The sequence below is a fragment of the Anabrus simplex genome, chromosome 10 (genome assembly GCF_040414725.1).
Source record: "Anabrus simplex isolate iqAnaSimp1 chromosome 10, ASM4041472v1, whole genome shotgun sequence".
Lineage (NCBI taxonomy): Eukaryota > Metazoa > Arthropoda > Insecta > Orthoptera > Tettigoniidae > Anabrus > Anabrus simplex.
Genome location: NC_090274.1, coordinates 2,584,760 through 2,605,728, shown reverse-complemented (window position 1 = coordinate 2,605,728; position 20,969 = coordinate 2,584,760). Strand labels below are relative to the sequence as shown.

Genomic DNA, 20,969 nt, shown 5'->3' with positions numbered 1-20,969 from the left:
AATGTCGATTCAAACTGTTGTACTGGGAGGGTACATAGCAAGCTCAAACTTGCTAAGAAAAATGTAGCACCTGGCTACAGGGGAGTCTAATAGCAAGCTGCTAAACCTTACATAGAGCACACTGGGATTTCATCCCTTGGGGAAGGAGACTTGGAGGTTGCTGTAGACTATGAAGTGCTCATTGTTCTAAATTATCTGACACTCTGAAGCTGTGTTGTCTCTCTCAAGCTTCTACTTGCACTGAATGACTTCTAGATAGTGTAAGGAAGTTATGAACTAGGTACCAGTTCTCTGAGCTTTCACAGTGGTTGAGATGCTTCATGGAGCAAACCTTCCTTTTTCCTGTCCATATGTGGCTTCCTTCTTATCCTACACATTCCATCCAAAGCTCTGTTAAGAAGGCCTCTCAATGGGTGGTTGATGCCCATCATCCTGATGAACCTTAGAGACAGAAAAGTTTGTTGGGGCCTGAGAAGAAATTGATGGGGAGAGCCTGTCTACCTGAAGATGGCACAGTAGGAATATGTTCCACCTTTCTGTTGCTCCCCTCTGAACAATGATGTGCCATTCCTGCTGTCTTTTCATTGTCATTCGAGGTCAAAGTCTAGTTTCAACTAGCCTCTTAACTCTTCTGTTTTTAAAGATAAGAAAGGAGTGCAAAACATACTCACCATAATTCAGGACATATTTAAGATCACTATGAAATATATTCCTCATGTTATTAATTACAGTAATTAGAATAATTTATTCAGGAAAATAAAAGTTGGAAAATTTTATTATTTCTCTTACCACATGCTTTCACATGGAGTAAACATGAACACTGGAGGGCACCTTTCATAATACAAGAACCAAGAAATGCATTTTGTTTGAGGGGTGTCAAATATCCGAAATTCTGAAATACACCAACATTGGCAATCACAAAAAGAAATACAATTAAATGATGGCAGTGAAAATAAACAGCCGTATTGTAACAGATCAAACACCCGATATAGATAATTAAAAACAATTGCACGCTGGACGCCAGGCTTCAAAATTAAATGTAATTTGAAACCGAATTTAGATATAAAAAGTACTAAACATAATTTAATGAGACTATCTCGGTCGTGAGGTATAGGGATACTAACCATTAAATACCATGTGGAAAAACATAGGGAACCTACTAAAAAGTCAATTATTTAACGACGTAAAAAGAAAAAAGTTTTATATAAAAAAAGATGAAATTACGTAAAAACAAGTTTTTATCAAAATTAAAAATTACTAACAGATTACAATTCATTACTACACGCCCGGACTTGCGTTAACAGGGATTACTAATGCTCATCGTAGGTTGATCTTTTCGTCATCTGCTTCCGTGGTTGATCATTGTCGTCCCTCTTCCACCAGCATCATCCTTGGCATCTGCTTCATGGAATGGATTCCACCCTGAATCTATCACTCCCTATTGTGCTGAGTACCAAAAACATAGTACCAGCCTTACAATGTGAAATTCCACATCGGAATTAATTGAATAGAGAGAACGGAAAACATCCAGTCCTTCTATATTATTTGAACTTGTCTTTCTAAATAATCTGAGTAAGTCTCACAGAGCCGATAAGAAATGTTGAGTATAAGCACATCGTAAGCGATGCACTCAAATAGCAGAGTTGGATGCAGAATGCAGAATGCCGAATACAGAAACAGAATCAGAATCAGAATGAAGTGTGATCTTCACCACGCTGTGTAGATCTATATAAACCCTCTTCAGATTCCCCCTTCCTCCCTTGGTGTCGCATGACATCTCGTTCCAATGAGAGCCGATATACATCACTACCCTGTTGATATATAGATGAAGTGTCTGTCCTTGACAGAAAAAGCCCTCCTGATAGGAGCACGTGATATGGGGTAATTTAGCGTCGCAACAACGAAATTAGGTATCTTCCTCTTGCTGTTGCGTACGTTTCCAAGAACCATCCAAAATTAACCTTCCTGGACTATTGCGAGACACCAAGTAGCCTGTTAGCACAAGACCTGTCTTGACATTAACACGGAATATTCTAATATATTACAGTTAAAAATTATTTCTCGTTCTTACGTACAATTACATAAATGATGATGATGGACGTTAATAATGAATAAAATTACACATGATACATATATATACAATTAATTCGGGTGGGCAATCAAATTATGTAAATGTCGTGGCGACCACGATTATTACAGTATAGCCAATGACTAGCGAGTCAAGTGGTGATCTCTTGAACTTCATGGAGAGTGATTACGATCTTTGTGACTACCCAAGTGCTGATCTCCTCAGTGCAGAATGTGACTGTACATAACCAAGCAAGAAATAGTGATGATGCTGATACTAAATAGTGACTGGGAAGAAAGGAATGTTGACAAGGGCAATCCTGAGTTGCGCGAACAAGTCAAGGAACTTTAAACATCGCTCGTGAGTACACAGAAAACAAGAGAATGTCTGAACATGGTAGCTTGAACTTGAACCCTTCTGAATGGTTGTGCCAAGATTAGGTTTCCACCTAGAAGCCTATCAAAGAACAAAGAAACGATGAGTCTTTCAGGGCGATGTTGGCAAGTTTCATTCATGTTTTGAGGATCACTCACAGCGACTGGTAAAGAGGGTTAGCAACACCATATTTCCTGCATTCTCTCTGTTTTATCTTAGTATAATACCAGTTTGGAGGATGAAAAAAAAAAAAACAGATAACATAGAATCAAAATGATAGTGAAACATTTTATTTCAAAATGACAAATAAATAATAAATAAAAATATACACTTTTACCAACACAACACACTGACATGAGAATGAAAAAATAAGTTATTTGACATTTGACACAAGAATCTTCAGTCTGGGGAGTGCAATTCACAAAACAGAAAGCAGTAATACTTTTCCTTATCAAAAGTAGTGTACATGGAAATATAAAACACCCTGTGCATCAACGTTCCATAAGAGTCGACAAACCTGCGAGAAGCACCAATTTACATAGCTTTTAGTGTTGAACAACATGGTGAAAAAAGGGGGGAAAAAAGCAATGATTCTCGCTAGCAATGTTCAGGTTGTACGGCTACAGCATTTCAGACAAGTCTGAATGCACACATTCTCAGGCCCGTGGTGAGAAGAGAAACGTGAGGTCCCCTTGTCATAACAATAACAAAATACTTGCAGAGTTCAGCGATTCCATTGGTGTTAACACAGCTCAAGTGCAGCTACACTTAGTGGTCTGGTGCCCTCTGAGGTGCGGATGGAATTTTCAACTTCCTCTCACCAGAGCTTGCCACTTGATAACGTATGATCATATTAGAAATTGGCTCCAAGTGTGTCAGACTGAATTAAAATAGGGGAGCAGAAGGATTCGAAATAAGGAAAGGAGTGTAAAATTCTAGGAAACAGAAAAATATAGGCGGGACCTCTACGAGTATGCTGATAAGATCGTGGCTATAATGTAGACACAAAGGCTGACACTGCACGGACATCTAGTGAGAGCGGACAAAAACCGATTGACCTAAAGGAACTTTGAATATATCAAAGTGGGCGGAGGAGCTCAAGAATGAAGCAGAAGACACTGCAATCAAAGCAGAGTAGATTCACAACAGAAAGGAGTTCAAGAATCAAATCTATAACCTCCAAAATCTCCATGAGAAGCAGATAAAGATTAGGCCCAAGGAGCAGAGCAAGATAAGAAGTAGGAAAGTAGGAACAGTTTGGCTACAAAAAGCCTCAATTTTACATGGTCCACAGTTGGCCAGTATCACAGAGAAAAACTTCTGTTCATTTCCCACACGTAAAACAGAGGTTTAGACGTGATGAGGTTTTACCACATTTGGAACAACATTTTTATACATGAGCATTATCAATAATGTGCTGGTTGGAAATGCAAGACTCTACAGTTTTTATTTAACTGGAATTAGTGATAGGATGGAGGAAGGAAGGATACCAAAACAAGTGTTGGAGAGACGGAAAGAGGACAAGATGGATAGACTCTTAAGGAAATTATGACTGGAATTACTGAAGAGGAGTGGTGGAAGAAGAGGCAACACTCCGACCTCACAGAAACTGACGCGGGAATGATAATCAGCGTAACTAAATCATGCTTTCGAACATTATTTCAAGTTCTCTCTTCATAGCACTTTGCATCTAGTTACATTAGGCTTTTGTAATATTTTAACCAACCCATGTCAAGCACTCTTAAATGTGACTGCCATTACCTTAAAGCAGCCTTGGTTTCAAATACTCAGTTAACAATATGCACCTATAAGGAGTGGAAGGCAGTGGTTCTACCTCTCAGCTCGCTTACAAACACCCAACAGAAATTTCCCAAGCTTGCAGACCATGGGTAATATCTTCTACTGAACTATGAACCCCTGAAAATATCAAGCAGAACATCGGTGAAACACTGGGAACTTCAAACCCAAATCGACCTTGACCCTTACGCCACGAGTCGACATCCTTGTTCATCAAAATCCGACCTCCCTAGGTCAACTCTTCTAATCCTAAAGGTATTCAGTGTTGCCAACCGCAGTGGAATTGAACCCTTGGGAGGCTACACAGCAGAATGCAAAAGTCATCAAAAAGAAGCGGCTTTCTGCCATTTCTTAGGCAAATCAATCTCTAAAATACTAAAAATCAAAACTTTCTTTATGGGTTCTGATTTTTTGATGTAACACACCACAGATTATATATAACCACCATCACATTATCAACAAGACAATTTATGCGCGAATTCTTGAAGAATGAGTGCACTTTTTTTTTTTTTTTTCCTATGTAGTTTGTTATATTTTTGATGACAAGAACTTCAACATTAAAGGGGTACTTTATGAAGCAGTTAATGTTGTGTTAATGTCACAAGCATGCTTTATAACATTATACATTGCTCTTTTAAGGCTGAAAGAGCCAGAACATGTACCTTAAAGTTTCCTCAAACATATTGTGTATCGACTATGGTTCAAATGTAACATATGACTATACTGACAGATGGCAGTGCTCAACTTATTTTGTTGTAGCTGTATCTAAACTGGATACCATGAGTAAGGATTACATTCTAGTGAAAAAAATGTTGAACTTATCATACACTATGCCTCCCAGTGTAGATCAGTGGTAGAGTGTCTGTATCCAGATCTTGAAGATTGTGAGTCCAATACCTGGAGGGGTCGTTCCACTGGCCTTTCAGCCGAAGAGCTGGAGCTGGACTCGGAAAATCCACTCGTGATTCTAAAAGTGATATTCCTCAGGAGCCCAAGCCTTCCCTGCTTCTTGTCAAAATATGCTGCTAGAACATAGTGGTGCAACATTCACTCAGTATCAAACACAAGAAGGTGAGATTGAAAATGGAAGCCTTGCCATGTAATTGGTGCTCTTGTCTGACCCTTATGAACTGTACAACTCACTCTGTTGCAAGGCAGTGGCTGTCCTCCGTGCAAACACACACACACACACATTCTGGAGATCACAAAGACTTGAATGACCTCCATCTTAGCTCACCCCTGGCCCAAGTGGTAACTCATTTACCTGCTTATTTATTATGTAAAAGATTAAGACAGGAGCACAGCAACACCAAGAGTAAACAGGAAAATTCTATTCAGCAGTTTCAAACTGGTGCAATATGGTGCTCCTTTCTCCTCCATCCTCTTTACACGTCTAAACCATCTTTGATTACTCCTATCAGTTCTCTCATTTCAGTTTCCATTCTCACAACTTCTGTTTCTCAATCTGCCTCTCCTAGCATACTTCTTAATAATAATAATAATAATAATAATAATAATAATAATAATAATAATAATAATAATAATAATAATGACTTCACGTCCCACTAACGACTATTATGGTTTTCGGAGACGCTGAGGTGCCGGAATATAGTCCCGCAGGAGTTTTTTCACATACCAGTAAATCTACCGACACGAGGCTGGCGTATTCCAGCACCTTCAAATACCACCGGACTGAGCCAGGATCGAACCTACCAAGTTGGGCTCAGAAGACCAGCCCCTCAACCGTCTGAGCCACTCAGCCCAGCATCATACACCATAGGTATTTCCTTTTGCTGGTTTTGTCACTAATGCTGGTAGAGCATCGAACCTTACATTTGATATCTGTGTTTTCCTAATCCATTTGCCACCAAGTAATCTCAGTTTTGATACTTCGTGCATTTCATTAGAGGTTTGCGCTTTTTTTTTTTCCGTTCCCAATTCTGCCTTGTCTTCTTTTTTGGACCATTATCCTCAGAAACTTCATTTCTACACTTTGTAGTCTTTTATTGTCTCTTCCTGAGATGGTACAGGGTTTACTGGGATGAAATGGGACTAAAGCATTTACAGCATTTTTACTTCCCCCGGTTGCTTTCAGTAACTCTGGAACGTAAGCGACTGAAATCTGAACAGTAAAGTCTATTCCATTTTCTTGTAGGTTATTCTACATACACAGACATAAGAATTGAGCTATTAAAACATATAGATTTATTTTACCGGCTTGATTTTTAACTGCTTTGATTGTGTATATTTAAACTCATTTGAAATTTAGGAGTTTGGAAGGCACAGACTGGTATAGTGTCTTCATGTATAGATTTTAAAATATGACCAGTTCTGGTCTCTGAGCTGTGTCTTAATTTTGCTTTCACCGACTTGTTGAAGGTTCTCTTTCCCAAGGAACATCCAGCCTCCCCCTTCAGTAATAGTTGGTGTCTATTGACTTTGATACTGATCAGGGGTACAAAGATTTTATTCCTTAGAATCTTTCATCACTCTGACACAGCTTCTGGTTAATTTCCCCTATGGGTGTTCACAACCCCAGTATCCTAGCAGAGATGAGGGTTTGACCTCCTTTGGTCAGTTTGTGTTCTCTTCTGATTCCAAAGATATTAGCTCTGCAAGGCCTCGAGTCTCATTTTCACGCCCTTCCCCTTTTTTCTCAATATCCTTGTTCTTTAAACATTTTCTGTCTGATTAGTGTTAACAGAGGATGGTTGCCCATTTATACTTCCTCTTATAATAATCACCACCACCTTCACTGGCATAGCTTCCACTTCCTGGTGTGAACTCCTCACTATGCCAGCTCTTGTTCTCTAAGATCCAGAGTCATTTTCATGCCCTTCGTGGCTCTTTCGTTTCTTTTGCCAATACCGTAATTCTTTATTATAGACAAGAAAGGGTTCCACCTTCCTTGTCTATAATAAGTGTACTATCAATACAGAAATGAAACTAGTAAATCAAGACCGTAATTCTTTGACGATTCAGAACTCTTCTGTTTTCACCTCTAGTTACCACACGCTGCATTAAGGTTGACTGGTATCTTGAGCGACAGGGCGGATGCCCATGAAGCTTAAAGGGAAAATCCAGTAGGCGATTGTCGGACCTGCCCACATGTACGGTTCCAAATGCTGGGCATACATCAAATGTCGCCATAGAGATGAGAACGCTGCGCTCATCTGCGCGTGTTACTCTCGCAAATCAAGCGGGCAAGAAGATGGCTCTTGCCACTGCTCAACCAAGGAGACATTGAGGAACACCTAAGAATAATGCAGTGGCCAGACATCCCAGAGGCCCAGATATGGAAGGACACGTTGAGCTGGCCCCGAGTGATACCCAGGCACCTGTACAAGGAAAAGAACGAAGCATTAAAGAGGTGATGGTTGCCTGGTCGAACTTCTTAAAACAATCAGCTTCTGGTCACTCATTTCAAAACTGCAGCAGATCATGTGTTTAGCACTGATACAAATAGCTTATTTTTCTAAGTTATTAAGGTATCTCTTCGTTTATTCCGACAGATGTCGATGGTGATCACAGGTCTATGCATTGCTTCCATTTACTCACACCAGGCTCTCTTTCATAATTCATGCCCAACCTCCTTCAATTACTTTCTATTCTCTTCCAACCTGAATCATCTTAGGTTTCTAATGGTACGGAAATATTTTACTCATTAGAAAATTATTTCGTTGCATTCATTCATCTTCTGAATAGCTCAGAGATTAAAGCAGAGAGAAGAGCGAGGCATCCTTCTATTTCCTTCTCCCATAATTCAATCTTAAAGTCATTTCCTGTCTAATGTCTGACGATGTTACTGCGCTATATACTGCATTTACAGTCTCAATATTTTAAGCTAAAAAATACAAAAGTGAAACTGCTCTTATTAAAACGTTTCTTTGGCACAAAATGTTTGGAGTTCAATAAAAACTCATCTAGACTGCACAGAGCTTTCAACAATTGACACTGTGAGATCCTTGTAATATGTTATATGTGAAATATAAAGAGCCATTTAAACTGTAATAATGTTAACATGTGCCATTGGTCGAGCTGTAAGGTGGAGGTCACACAGTGTATGGGGGCTCACTCTGGAGGTCTCTTGTGCTCCCCCCAACCGTGGAAACACTTGGTAAACCTGCGCGACTCCTTGTTTTTCAGGGTGAGGAACAGCTTACGAGGCTTCTCCGGCTGCTTGACTCTTAAGTGCTGGATGTACACCTGAAACATAAATCATGAAACAAAATCATTAAGATTTAAGAAATAAAACAGATAAAAATCAAGAAACTCAAACAAACCACACCATGAACAAAGATCAACCGACGGACAATGGAACGAGTGATTTCAGATAAAGAAAGTTACGATCCGAGAGAATGAAGTACTGGACTGACAGGAAACTGAAAAACCCTTTTTATAAATAAATAAATAAATAAATAAATAAATAAATAAATAAATAAATAAATAAATAAATAAATAAATAAAGGATGGTTCATACAGAAAGAAAGGAAACCAAGAATTATATCCCAAGATGGAAAAGATCTCAGATACTATCCGGAAGAGGACAGCCATGTTCTTTGGCCATATCTACAGAATGAACGCGGGAAGACTGACGAATCAGATAAGATTTTTTGAGATCAGGAAAAGTACAGTTCGTTGGTATTAGGAGGTCAAAAGGGAAGAAATGGGAATACAAGGAGTGGAAATCAGCAACAGGGATGCTTCAAAGTCAAGGCCACCAAGAGGTTTCAAGAAAAAGATCGCGTACCCAAGCACCGTGGAGGAGACTGCAGAGTGAAAGAGAACTGGCCGAGGATTAAAGCCCAGAAACAGATGAAGCTGAATTGGAATTAACGTGGTACATAGTCGGCCAAAACAAAAGAAGGAATAAATAATTAATGAAGACTGACTACAACAAAGTAGCCAATGAGTAGCGGATGGAGGTAAGAGACTAATGAGAAGATAAGAACTGGGCTGAGTGGCAAGAGATCCAAGATCAACATGGATAGCACTTCATTACCCAGACAACAGAAGTTGGTTGATGAGTAAGAACCTTGCCTTTTAACTGGAGGCCTAGGTTTTAATTCCCAGCTCCTGCAAAGATTTAAATATTGAACTGTGTGTTGGACTTGACCTCACCAGTATAACTCGGGAACAGTTTATTATATGAGAGACTGCAAACTCAGCTGTGAATACAAAGCTCAGGGAGTCATTTCAATAAGCTGTTAACCCCCTCCACGCGAATGTCTATGTGCTGCGGGAGCACTTCTAAGTGCGGTATTAGAAGTATCTCTGATTCGTGCAAGACTTTGCTCAAAGCAGCTTAACTTTGGTATTATTTTACAAATTTCGATAATAATGCATGTTTAGCAAGTTCTAGTCTTTCAGGTAACAGGTAGGGACCCTCTCAGAGGCAGCCCTGAATATAATAAAAGCACTTGAAGATGAAAATGGAAATCTGGTTAGGACAGAAAGTGACATGAGAGAAGTCCTGAAGAACCATTTCGTCCACCTACTGAATAGACCAGCTAAAGAACAAAATACAGAACCGGAAATCCAAGTCTACAATGAGGAATCTCTCATCACCTGGACAGAAACTGAGACAGCCTTAAAATCTATGCCTAAAGGAAAATCTTCAGGTGCAGATGAAGTGAATGCGGACATGATAAAGGCAGCAGGCATCCAGGGTATACAGTGGCTGCACAGAGTACTAAATGCCGTATGGACAGAAAACAAAATACCTGCAGATTGGAGCAAGGGCATTATAATTCCCCTGTTGTCTGGCTCCATGGCTAAATGGTTAGCGTGCTGACCTTTGGTCACAGGGGTCCCGGGTTCAATTCCCGGCAGGGTTGGGAATTTTAACCATAGTTGGTTAATTCTCCTGGCACGGGGACTTGGTGTATGTGTCGTCTTCATCATAATTTCATCCTCATCACGATGTGCAGGTCGCCTACGGGAGTCAAATGAAAAGACCTGCACGTGGCGAGCCAAAGTCTTCGGACACACCCCAGCACTAAAAGCCATACCCCACTTCATCATTCCTATTTAAGAAAGGCATCAGGCGGAAATCCACCAATTATAGAGGAATAACACTGCTGTCTCATGGGCTAAAAATTCTAGAGAACATCATAGAAGGGAGATTGAGAACCATAATCGAACCACAGTTAGAGGATGAGCATGGATTCCGATTTAACAGATCAACAATGGATCTAATTTTTAGCACCCACACGCTGATGGAAAAGTATTGGGAGAAAGGCAAGAACGTGGTCATTATATTCCTGGATATAGAAAAAAGGCTATGATAGTGTTATAGGAGATAAGATCTGAGAGTGCCTGAGGAAAAGAAAGGTGCCTGAAGGACTGGTAAGGAAAATTAAGATGTTGTACAATTTGGGGAAGGTCGATCATCATGGTTTGACACCAAGAGTGGAGTTCAGCAAGGAAGTGCACTGTCCCCACTACTGTTCATCACTGTTATGGACAATATAATGAAGAACATCAAGGCAAAGTTAGGTGAACTGAATGCAGTGGCCTTTGCTGATGGTATCATGATTTTGGGTGAAACAGAAGAGGAAGTAGAGACCAGACTCAACGTATGGAAATCCCAGCTCCAGGAATATAACCTCAACATCAGCGAGACCAAGAGGGAGGTGATGGCAGTCAACAGAGAAGGGCGTCCAGCAAGTGTAAAACTAGCAGACCACCAGCTAGAGTGTGCGGATAGTTTTCCTTACCTTGGAAGTGTAATATCCAGTGATAATTTGTTCAGAAAGGAAATTACAAACAGAGTGCAAAAGGGATCTGAATTCTACCAACAAGTAAGAATACTTTCATGCATCCTGCGAACTTTTGAAAAGGGCTATCAGTAAAACTCACGGGCGACAAAAAAATCTAAGGATTTTCAACATACCCCGGCTTAAATACAAATTATGTTACAAGTGTTATTTTTTTAATATCTACCTATTCAATACAAAGAGATCTTTTTTAAGAATTAAGTATTATTATAAAATGTTAAGGGACATGTTTCGCCCATATTAAGGGCATCATCAGCTTCAAACTCAAACCTGTATGGTAAAAAATCAGGATCCTAATTATTCTTACAAGTCGTAAAAAGAGGATATCAATGTAGGGGTTTGTCTAAACATAAAAAATTATTAGAATGTCCTTGGTTAAAATCGTAGTATCAAACTGCATGTCACAAGTCTTTGGACATGTCTCAAGAATCTGGGTACTATTTTTAGTCTCAGACATTCTTTTAGGAAAGCTATGTCTTTACTTAAACTGTTAATCTTAACCTTCAGGTTCAGAAATTTGTTTAGCATATAATAGGCCTGGTTGGCTTTTACATTACACGTTATAATTCTGATGTCCCTTAACACTTTATAATAATATTTAATTCTTAAGAAAGATCTGTTTTGAATAGCTGGATATTAAAAAAATAACACTTGTAACATACTTTGTATTTACGTACATTTCAATACGGACCTAACATGAGAATTATAATGTGTAATACTCTGGTTTGTAAAAAGTTTCAAACAATTTTATTAAAAACCACCATTCCAATACTTCACAATCTTTAAGTTTAAGATACAAATATTACATAGATGATAAAATGGGACATGTTTCGCTTAAGCTCTGAAAACATCTTCAGCCACACTTAATCTAAAACTAAGTCAGGGCCCTGAACTGGGTCCCTCATTAAAGTATAATACATGCTTTAATACAAGATAAAACAGTCATAAAAATCTAGCCTGTGGAGAAAGCGATTCTTAAATGTAACTAAAATTCAATAATAAACTTGTCATAGTATTATATGTACATGGAATGAATGCTAGTGTTTGTCTAAAAAAGTACAAGTGGGTTATTTGTAGAACGAAACATAGTCATGATGATCTAACATACAATTGGATTGTACAAATTAGTTGATATTAATGAAGCGTGGATTAATTAAAATATCGAAAAATAAATCTTCGAACGTTGTTGAATGAGAATCAGGTAAGTAGAATTACAGTAGAGTTGTTGACTCCAAGTAGTTGCGTAATAAGGTCAAAAGGCGCTTGAAGCATAAGTGTAGAAGTGTTGTGTCTCTTTCATGGAATAATCTTTGTAATAAGATTGTGGTCGTGAGCCGTCTAGCGTAGATTCAACAAATAGGGTGGTCTATAAAGCCTTACATGTGGGAGAATTCACAATGTGGTGCGTGTCGAAAACTGAAATGTGTAGGAAAAATGAATGTAAGTTTTGGAACACAGAAACATTCTATTAATGAGTGGAAGTTTAACAACGCTTACCCCTAGTGTTGACAGAGAGGTGACTAGCCTTGTTGGTTGTTTGAGACTATCTGGCAGTTGTTATGCTACTATGTGTATTGTAGGGGTGTTCTGTGAAGGCGGGGAATGAGTCGGGAGAGGGGGGGGGTAGGCAGAGCATTGAGGACATTAGGAGTAGGCGGAAGGAGTGTGGCGTGAATCGGTGACTTGGAATGGTGGTTTTTAATAAAATTGTTTGAAATTTTTTACATTCTGTACTCCAATGCGGCTATCATAATGAGACTCATAACATGTAATACCCCAGCTTGACAAAAATAATAATACTTCTCAGCTACAAAATACTATAATTCATGCTTTAAACAGGATACTTCAGTGCAATCATATCTACTTACATCATAGGCCAATGATATGTAGATCAACATAACAATCAAGAAGAAATCCATGTTAAACAGCAGCAGACGTGGTGAATATTAGTTTGGGGCATACATAACAGGACTTCCTTGATAAATTAAGCACATATGCGATAACTGAAAAAGGCTTTACACAATAAAACTTGTTTAACGTAACACAGCCAAGAAATACTATAATACACACTGCAAATCACATGCTAGTTCGGCTTAAATCATAGTTGTGGCATTTTTAGCTTCCTGCAAAAAGTCTTGAGAAAATGTTTTGTCATAACAGGGACCAGAACTCCTGATCTTCAAAATAGAAACAGACTCCAGAGATTTATTGGACATGGATGATCTGAACTCTGTACTATTTTTCTTCACAAGGCTGAAAACAAATTCACATTCTCCACTGCTATGGAGTATGGTGAGAATAGAGAGCATTACTCTAGAAATTCAGTTATACTTAAGAAGAAGTCCATCGGCTCCACGAATTCTCAATATTTGTGCCCAACTGGAATCAGTCGCAGCATCTTGATTTTCAACCAAAGTGTCATCTAACTGAAGAGCTGTGAACTGCCTCTGAAGCTCACTCCCCACCTCATCTGTAGTTTCATTCTCTTCCTTGCATAACATGATAGGAAACTTTTCCAAGCAAAAACAAATGGAAGAAAACTGTGCATCTTCAATGTTGTCTAACCTAGGAACTTGAGCATCATCCTTGAGTTGAAACTTGTTGATGTAGTCACAGGCAGTAAAAAAGTAGTTTCTCACCGATGATTTATCTGTATCATTCACTATGTTCGAAGTCTGAACACAGTGCTCTCGTGGAATATCGTAGAATGTAACAACAACAGGATACAACTTGGCATTCGTATCGCTGCTTTCATCAGTTGCCAAAGAAAATGGTCCGATCTGAAGGCACTTAACAACTTCAGATGATACGTTTTTTGCCATTTTATTTACAATGCATGTCGTTTTTGTGAGACCACAGCTGTATTACTTTGCAACTTCTGATAAAGCACTTAAGGGCACATTGTGTTCCACCAAAAAGGAAGTAAACCGACAACGTTTCCAGACTTGGCAAAAAGGGTGTTGATTTTCTTGTTATCTTCCTTCGATTTAACGCAACTTATGTGTTTATCGCACTTCACATGATTACTTAAATAGTTTCTTCCACCGTGGGCTATATTAATATCACACCCACATACCGTGCAAAAGGCAAATTTTTCTCGCTTTCTTGATTTTAGTATGCAAGGAAAATATACAGAATATGATTCTTTAAATGTCTGGAAGTACTGTTTCTGGATTTATTCATGATAATCTACAATAGGAATAAAGCGTATGAAAATGTCCAGAACAAATGTCTCTATATCTACCGAAACATTGAAAGGAACCTGGATCACTGAATGTCACATAAAATTATAACAAACACTCAAGGCAGTCAAACACTTCATTAAAACACGTCAAAGCACACAAAGCCTTAAACCATTAAATGAACATGGTGCCAACCACGTGGACAAAGAATATGCACATGGTAAAAAAACATACACACACGTGGAACGAATGTAATTCTTCTTCTTCTTCTTCTTTATAATTTAATGGGCTTCGTTAATAGCGGTATACCCAGTCAGTGGAATGAATGTAATTAGTCCAACGAATACAGGAAACTGCGAAGGACAAAGTTATAACACAAAAACTCGAACACTTCATTAAAATAAGTCATAACCTTAAAAGGCCAAACATTCAAGGAACGACAACTTCATGAACAAAGAACAACACTCATGTGGTTAAATCACAACAAGCGAAAGGAGCGGAACAAAGAATTTGCAGAGCAGAACCTGTCGACATGTAAGATTCACACTGAAGAATGTTAACCCGGCTTTAAATTCAACTCCAATAACAACACAAACATCACACGGTTAGAAACACTAATAATCACAAAGAATGGGTTATCAACTATCGTGGACTTGCCTTCGACCAAGACCGAGTGTGCTTCAACCCATGCAAACGATTGTACGGAAGTGGAGCGATTATCGAATGTTAAAGTTTCAAATTTTTGACCGCGAAGTCATGAAATGACATCGTCCATCCGTAAAACCATAAAATGCTGCAATTTCCGTCAATTTTACGGATAAACCATAAAAGTTGGCAGGTATGCTTTCATGGGATGACACGACTCCAAAACCGGCCAAACTGATTATGTTTAACAGCTATTTCATACCAATATTGACCTATGGTATTGAAGCGTGCACCCTCAAAAAAAAAAAAGGGATTCAACAAGACTGCAAGCATTAGAGATGAAATTTGTTAGATCCACCATCCAGAAGACCAAGATGGACAAGTTAAGAAATGACGGCGTGAGGAAAGAAGCCAGAATAAAGACATCCCTATTAGACCGAATTGGCACATCCACACTACGGTGGTATGGGCATGTGAGCTCACAAGAATAGCCAGAATAAATTTTGAAGGACAGGTGGAGGGAAAAAGACCTGCAGGAGGCCCTAAAACCCGATCAATGGACAGTGGATGATGTTCTCCATGACAAGTTGTATATAGACAGGAAGAAGCTCATTAACAGTACCTGGGAAACTGGAACTGTACAATGATGATGATATTCTTTCAGAAAAAATGATGCTATCTTACTTTAACAGTTGAGTTTGGTGTGAAACGTCAGACGCACCCTTCACACCATCACATTCCCCAACTGCTTCATTCTGAGGGACTGCGTTCCCTATAAAATGTTCTATTTGACCCATCAATTAGACATGTTCTCCCATCGAAATGCATTAGCCGTGACATGAACATTCTCATTCTGTATTTGATTCCAAACCAAGGACATCACTCACATTACCATCTAAATCTAACAAACATTTGTCAGAATCACTCAACTGTTCTCTTAAAACATACTTTATTTCCATGCTCGATAAGCTGCACTTGCCTGTAGAAGCCATCTCCACTCACGATAGGTGGAATGCAAGACAGCGAATCATAAGGAAAAATATCTAAAAGAACCCTAAAACACGCTTGTCTCAACAAAGCCCCGAGTAGACAGAATTTATGATTATGTTGACAATCTGCTTTTTCCTCAAGAGTAACGAAAGGTCTATTGCTAGAAGTGTGCATAGTAGGCACTAGATAGCAGACAAATGCAGTGATTGCTCCTGGCAGCAAGAGATAAACATTCCTTGGAATATCACTAATTTCAGTGAACAAAACATTATCAAAATAGGGATCAAAGTATAGTCCCTGGCACGTAAGCCTATACACTCACTTTTTCTCCCCTGTTAATACTGAAGGTAGCGATTGTCTAACTGTTGACTTCAATTGAGTGTCCCTAACCATAGAGTTTAGGGACCCTACTTGCCGATACGATGTCTTACAGTTACCCTTAATCTGCGACGTTAGCACTAAACAGTCGTCATCTATTTCATGACTTGCCAGAATTACGTATTGCCACTGACGTATTGCTAAAATCAATAGTGTTATTTTGCGGGTATAATTACGTTCTTTTTCTGTGGGATTGTAAATCTGTTTGAGTAATACCAGGTAAGTAGAATTGCGGCATGTTCAAACAATGCATTAAATAATGTAGTTTGATTGAAATGACGAACGGAGCGTTTTATTAATTACGGTCTTATTTCGTCCAATACTTAGAATTGAATTAGGATGTCTAAGAAGCAAGAAAAATCTGCAAGAACTCTTGTGGAAAAAAAAAAGTTACCTCCTTTACAAAGATCAGTTCAGTTGAAATGTAAGGAAATTTTATTATCAACCTAACTCAACCTAATCTTGTCTTTTCACAATTTTGCTACGGTTTGTAGACTACCACTGTGAATTCTTATTGACTTGCGACAAATGTACATGTAATATATTCGCTGATGTGTTTTCATGCAAGTTTGACAAATAATAGCAAATTTCACGAAGGGACCTGAATTATTTACACAAGGCAAACACTGAAGAATGCGGTTAGCATATATCAAAATAAAGGCAGAAATACATAACATTAATTTGAGTGAGGGTGAGAAAGAGTGAAGTTCCTTAATTCCTCACTGAGCTTGAAAACAGACTTCATTATGAATAAGGGAACCACAATTATTGATCCTTACACTGAGGTTAGTTTGTTGATGGTTATGTCTCGTGATTTCAATATGTAGCTAGTCAAATTGGCAGAGGTGATGGATGAGTCATTAGAAAAAACAGAATAGGGCGCTGATATTTGCCTTACATGACGAGCGCTATACAGTACATCATTCGAAAGCTCAAACCTTCCACTTCCAGAAGAAATCACAGTACTCGTCATGTAGTGATGGGCACGCTGACCGAGCCATTACCTGAGCAGACTTGTACGCCAGTTTGATCTCCACCTCGCTACACTTGGCTCCCAGCCACAGGAATACCTGTTCACCGTTGTCCAGGATCATGATGTCATCGTCCGCCAAATCATCCTGTAACAGAAATACCGTCATCAATTACTGCAGAACACGAAATACAGCATTTAATGTTCCCAAAAGATGATAATGACAATGGTTAATTCGGCATAAGAGTGTCCGACACAATCTCAAGTTTCTAGGATCAATTTTCAGTGAGGAAGTGGATTTTTTAAGGGAAACTAAAACGACAGAACTCCATATTGCCATTGCCATAACACAAACATAATTAACACTTCAGCCTGATTGACAGTAATGTGTCACAGGGACGTAAAATTATTATCAAAATGTTAAAATTGGCAGTCAAGTTACATAAATGGTATCATATTATTATTATTATTATTATTTTGTTTTAGAAAGAGTGTGATCTACAATAATATTTTTATTGGCCCCTGTGCAACCTGTTTTCATATCTGTTGTCTGGTGTGTTTCACACCTTTCAGAGTATCAGTACTTGTCATTTTATAATCCCATTTTTATATTTGTTCTCTCGTGTTTTTCACAACTTTTAACACTTTCCTCTCATCTTTAGAAATGGCAGATAGGCCTATAGTTTTAACTGTACCCGCGGATACACGATGCAAAATGCCCTCATGTCGGAAAACATTGCATTTAGTGTTTCCGTATCCCTGTTGCATAGTTTTTATTTGTATATCCACCAGTGTGTTTTCTCGCTTAATATACTCTTTGTACCCTGCAGAAATGTCTTAACGAGGTTTCACTGTATCATCATCATCATCATTCGGACCATCTAGGTCCATGTTAATTCTTGTTATATTTGGGAGTTTGCGTCATTCCCTATGAGTGGGCCAGCTTGCGTTCCTCTGGTCAGGTGGTACCTTATCTTTTTGGTTGCTTGTCTCAGTTTAGCCCATTCGTCAGTATCATTTTTGTGGAAGAGATCTCTACTGAAGGCGTCTTCGGGTTTTATATGCAGCATTTGGAGGTTTTCTTTGGTGTTCATAAATCAGGGTTTTGTGGTTTTGGGTTTCGAGTCAAAAAAGTGAAAGATCTGTTTAGTCAGCCTGTTGTTCGAGATGACCGTAATATCGTGCCTGTCTCTTACGGATTGTATTATTATTATTATTATTATTATTTCTTTGATTCTGGCTTGATAACCATGGTATAGTGTCTGATCCTTGTCCTGTACGATATTGTTCTTTCGTTGTATTTATTCTGTACTCATCTATAGCCTAACTCAATTTTTTTTTAGCCCTTCCCTTATTTGCTTCTTTATCAAATCTATTCGGCTGGATCCGTTCACCAACATATTTAAAGTTATCTGACCTCTTGACTTTCCCATAGTTAGTTTGCAGATCATCATCATCACTCCAGTGTCCCAGGTGTGGTTTATGAGCGCTCTCCATTTTAGTCTATTCATGTACCACTGCTCCTTCAAGACTTCATCCCAGTTGATTCCTTTCTTCCTTCACTTGGTCCAGCCATCTCCTCCTAGGTCTTCCAACAGGTCTCTTTCCAGTAATTTCAGTATGCAACCATTGTTTTGCAATTCTTCCTTCTGTCATATGTTTGACGTGAGCCCTAGTTATGGTCTCACGGGGACTCATTTATTCCAGCTTGTTCTTCTCGTTTCTTACTTTGTCTTTCCTAGTCTTTGGAAGCATGCTTCTTAGAAACTTCACTTCTGAAGCCCGAAGTCTGCTGTCATCGTTTTTGTAGTTGTGTATGTTTCCAACCTATAAGTCAATATAGGGACAAAGTATGTTCGAAACAGAGTTTGTTTTGATCTTAGTGGCACTTGTTTATTCCAACTTGCTGATAGAATTGACTGGATTTCTGAATACGGTTATTTAATTCAAGCCGTATTCTGTTGTCACTTGATATTATGCATCCAAGTTACTGACACTGGTTTACTGTTTCTAATTGTACAACCTCCAGCATTATGTTATTTTTACTTCTCTGTCTATTAACAGACATTGCAGCAGTTTTTGTAGCACTTACTTTCAGTCCATATTTTTTCAGATGATCATTCCACACGTTCAACCTTTCCTGGACTTCCATCTCGCTATTTCCCCAGATAACTATATCATCTGCTTTAAGATCCATGTTGGTGTTCTGCTTCACTTCTTTTATGATTTCATCCATGATGGTGATGAATACCAATGGTGAAAGGGCACTGCCTTGCTGCACTCCTCTAGATGTCTGGAACCAATCTGAATGTCCATTTCTTACTTGAACACAGCTGTAGGAGTCATCATAAAGCATTTTTAATCTCTGAATTAGTTCCATAGATAGATTCTTCTTTTTAAGACACTCCCATTTAGTTGTTCTAGGGACACTCTTGAATGCTTGTTCAATGTCTACAAACACAAATGTCAAGTTACGATCTTTCTCCCAGGCTTTTCTAATACTTTCAGTGTGAATATGAGGTCTATAGTTGATCTATCTTTCCTAAATCCATATTGTTCTTCTTGCAGTTGGGGTTCAATAATTTTCCTTAATCTTTTCTCAAGAATCTTCTCAAATATTTTAAAACCATGGGACAGTAACGTAATCCCTCTAAAGTTGCTGCACTTTTTTCAATGATTTTCTTTATTATGTTTGTACTCTATATCCACTGCCTTTTCATATGAGATTATTATTATTATTATTATTATTATTATTATTATTGGTGGTCAGTAGTCTGACTTGTTTATGTCAATGAACATGTGTGTATTAAAATGTACTAAAACCGATCTGGAAGAATTAACCAGCCAGGAATTGAACTTGGGACCCTCTGAACTGAAGGCCCACTATGCTGACCACTCAGCCAAGGAGCTGGTCCCTCTCTGCTTCAAAATTCTAGCATTACAGCAACCACAGAGAAAGAGACATTAAACTTCTACACACCTGGCAAAAGTCTGAACACTTTTCAGACACGGTGAAGTAACCCTTCTCGTTGGAACAGCGGAACAGCCTGGTGTAGTTCATGAAGTCTGCATTGGTGTCGTAAGGCTTACGACCGCCGAGAGCCACCCAGAAGAAGTTGTCCGGCTCTTCTCCTTCGTTGAGCGTCTGGAAGCCAATCCATGCCTGCCAAACACAAGGAAATTAGACAATGAATTCTGGAAAATTAGCATCAACATTTTCATGCCACAGAACTTCCAAGAGGGTACATGATTTCACTACATCTAATCAGAATAAACCTGTATGACTTGATTTGTCATTGCTGAGCAGATACAAATATTCCAGACTTACTTTGCACTTCATTCTAAAACTACTTTCTTCCAATCTTGTTCTTCACTTTCTGGCCGCCATCTTGGTCACTCTCCCGCTCCCCTGACGTCACTTCTATTTCCAGAATGAACTTATATCCATGCCTAACCCGGCAGCTTGAACGAGAGCCTGTGCCCTGCTTCATCTACTGCAACTATTTTCTCTTCTCTTATTCTATTCTTCGGTTGCTGACGGAGTTGGTGGAGTCATCGATTTACAGGCCACTATTTTTCATTGTGTGTCTCGGTTTCTTAACTTCCTCCATTCCCCACCCTATCCTATATCTTGCTAAAAATTTTGGTATCATTCACAGTGTACACATCCCTAAGATACTTCGTATAAGAATTTAACAACTTTTTCTTTCTTTTTTTTTTTTTTATGACCACATAGGATCACTTTAGTCAGTCTCTTTGAAGGAACTGTTCAGGCTTGAGGGTCC

At 38.8% G+C, this 20,969-nt stretch overlaps 1 protein-coding gene across 2 annotated transcripts in view; it reads right to left on the bottom strand.

Annotated features, from left to right (window-relative positions):
- Nucleotides 1-2,711: 2,711 nt before the first annotated feature.
- Nucleotides 2,712-20,969, bottom strand: part of fliI (FLII actin remodeling protein) — a 91,587-nt gene continuing 73,329 nt past the window's right edge. For both annotated transcript variants that reach the window (XM_067154905.2, XM_067154906.2), the window contains 3 exons: nucleotides 20,165-20,347; nucleotides 17,219-17,332; nucleotides 2,712-8,446 (listed from right to left, as the gene is read on the bottom strand). In XM_067154905.2, coding sequence (XP_067011006.2) covers nucleotides 8,312-8,446; nucleotides 17,219-17,332; nucleotides 20,165-20,347 — 432 coding nt within the window. In that variant the 3' untranslated portion in view covers nucleotides 2,712-8,311. The remainder of the gene's footprint in view (nucleotides 8,447-17,218; nucleotides 17,333-20,164; nucleotides 20,348-20,969) is intronic.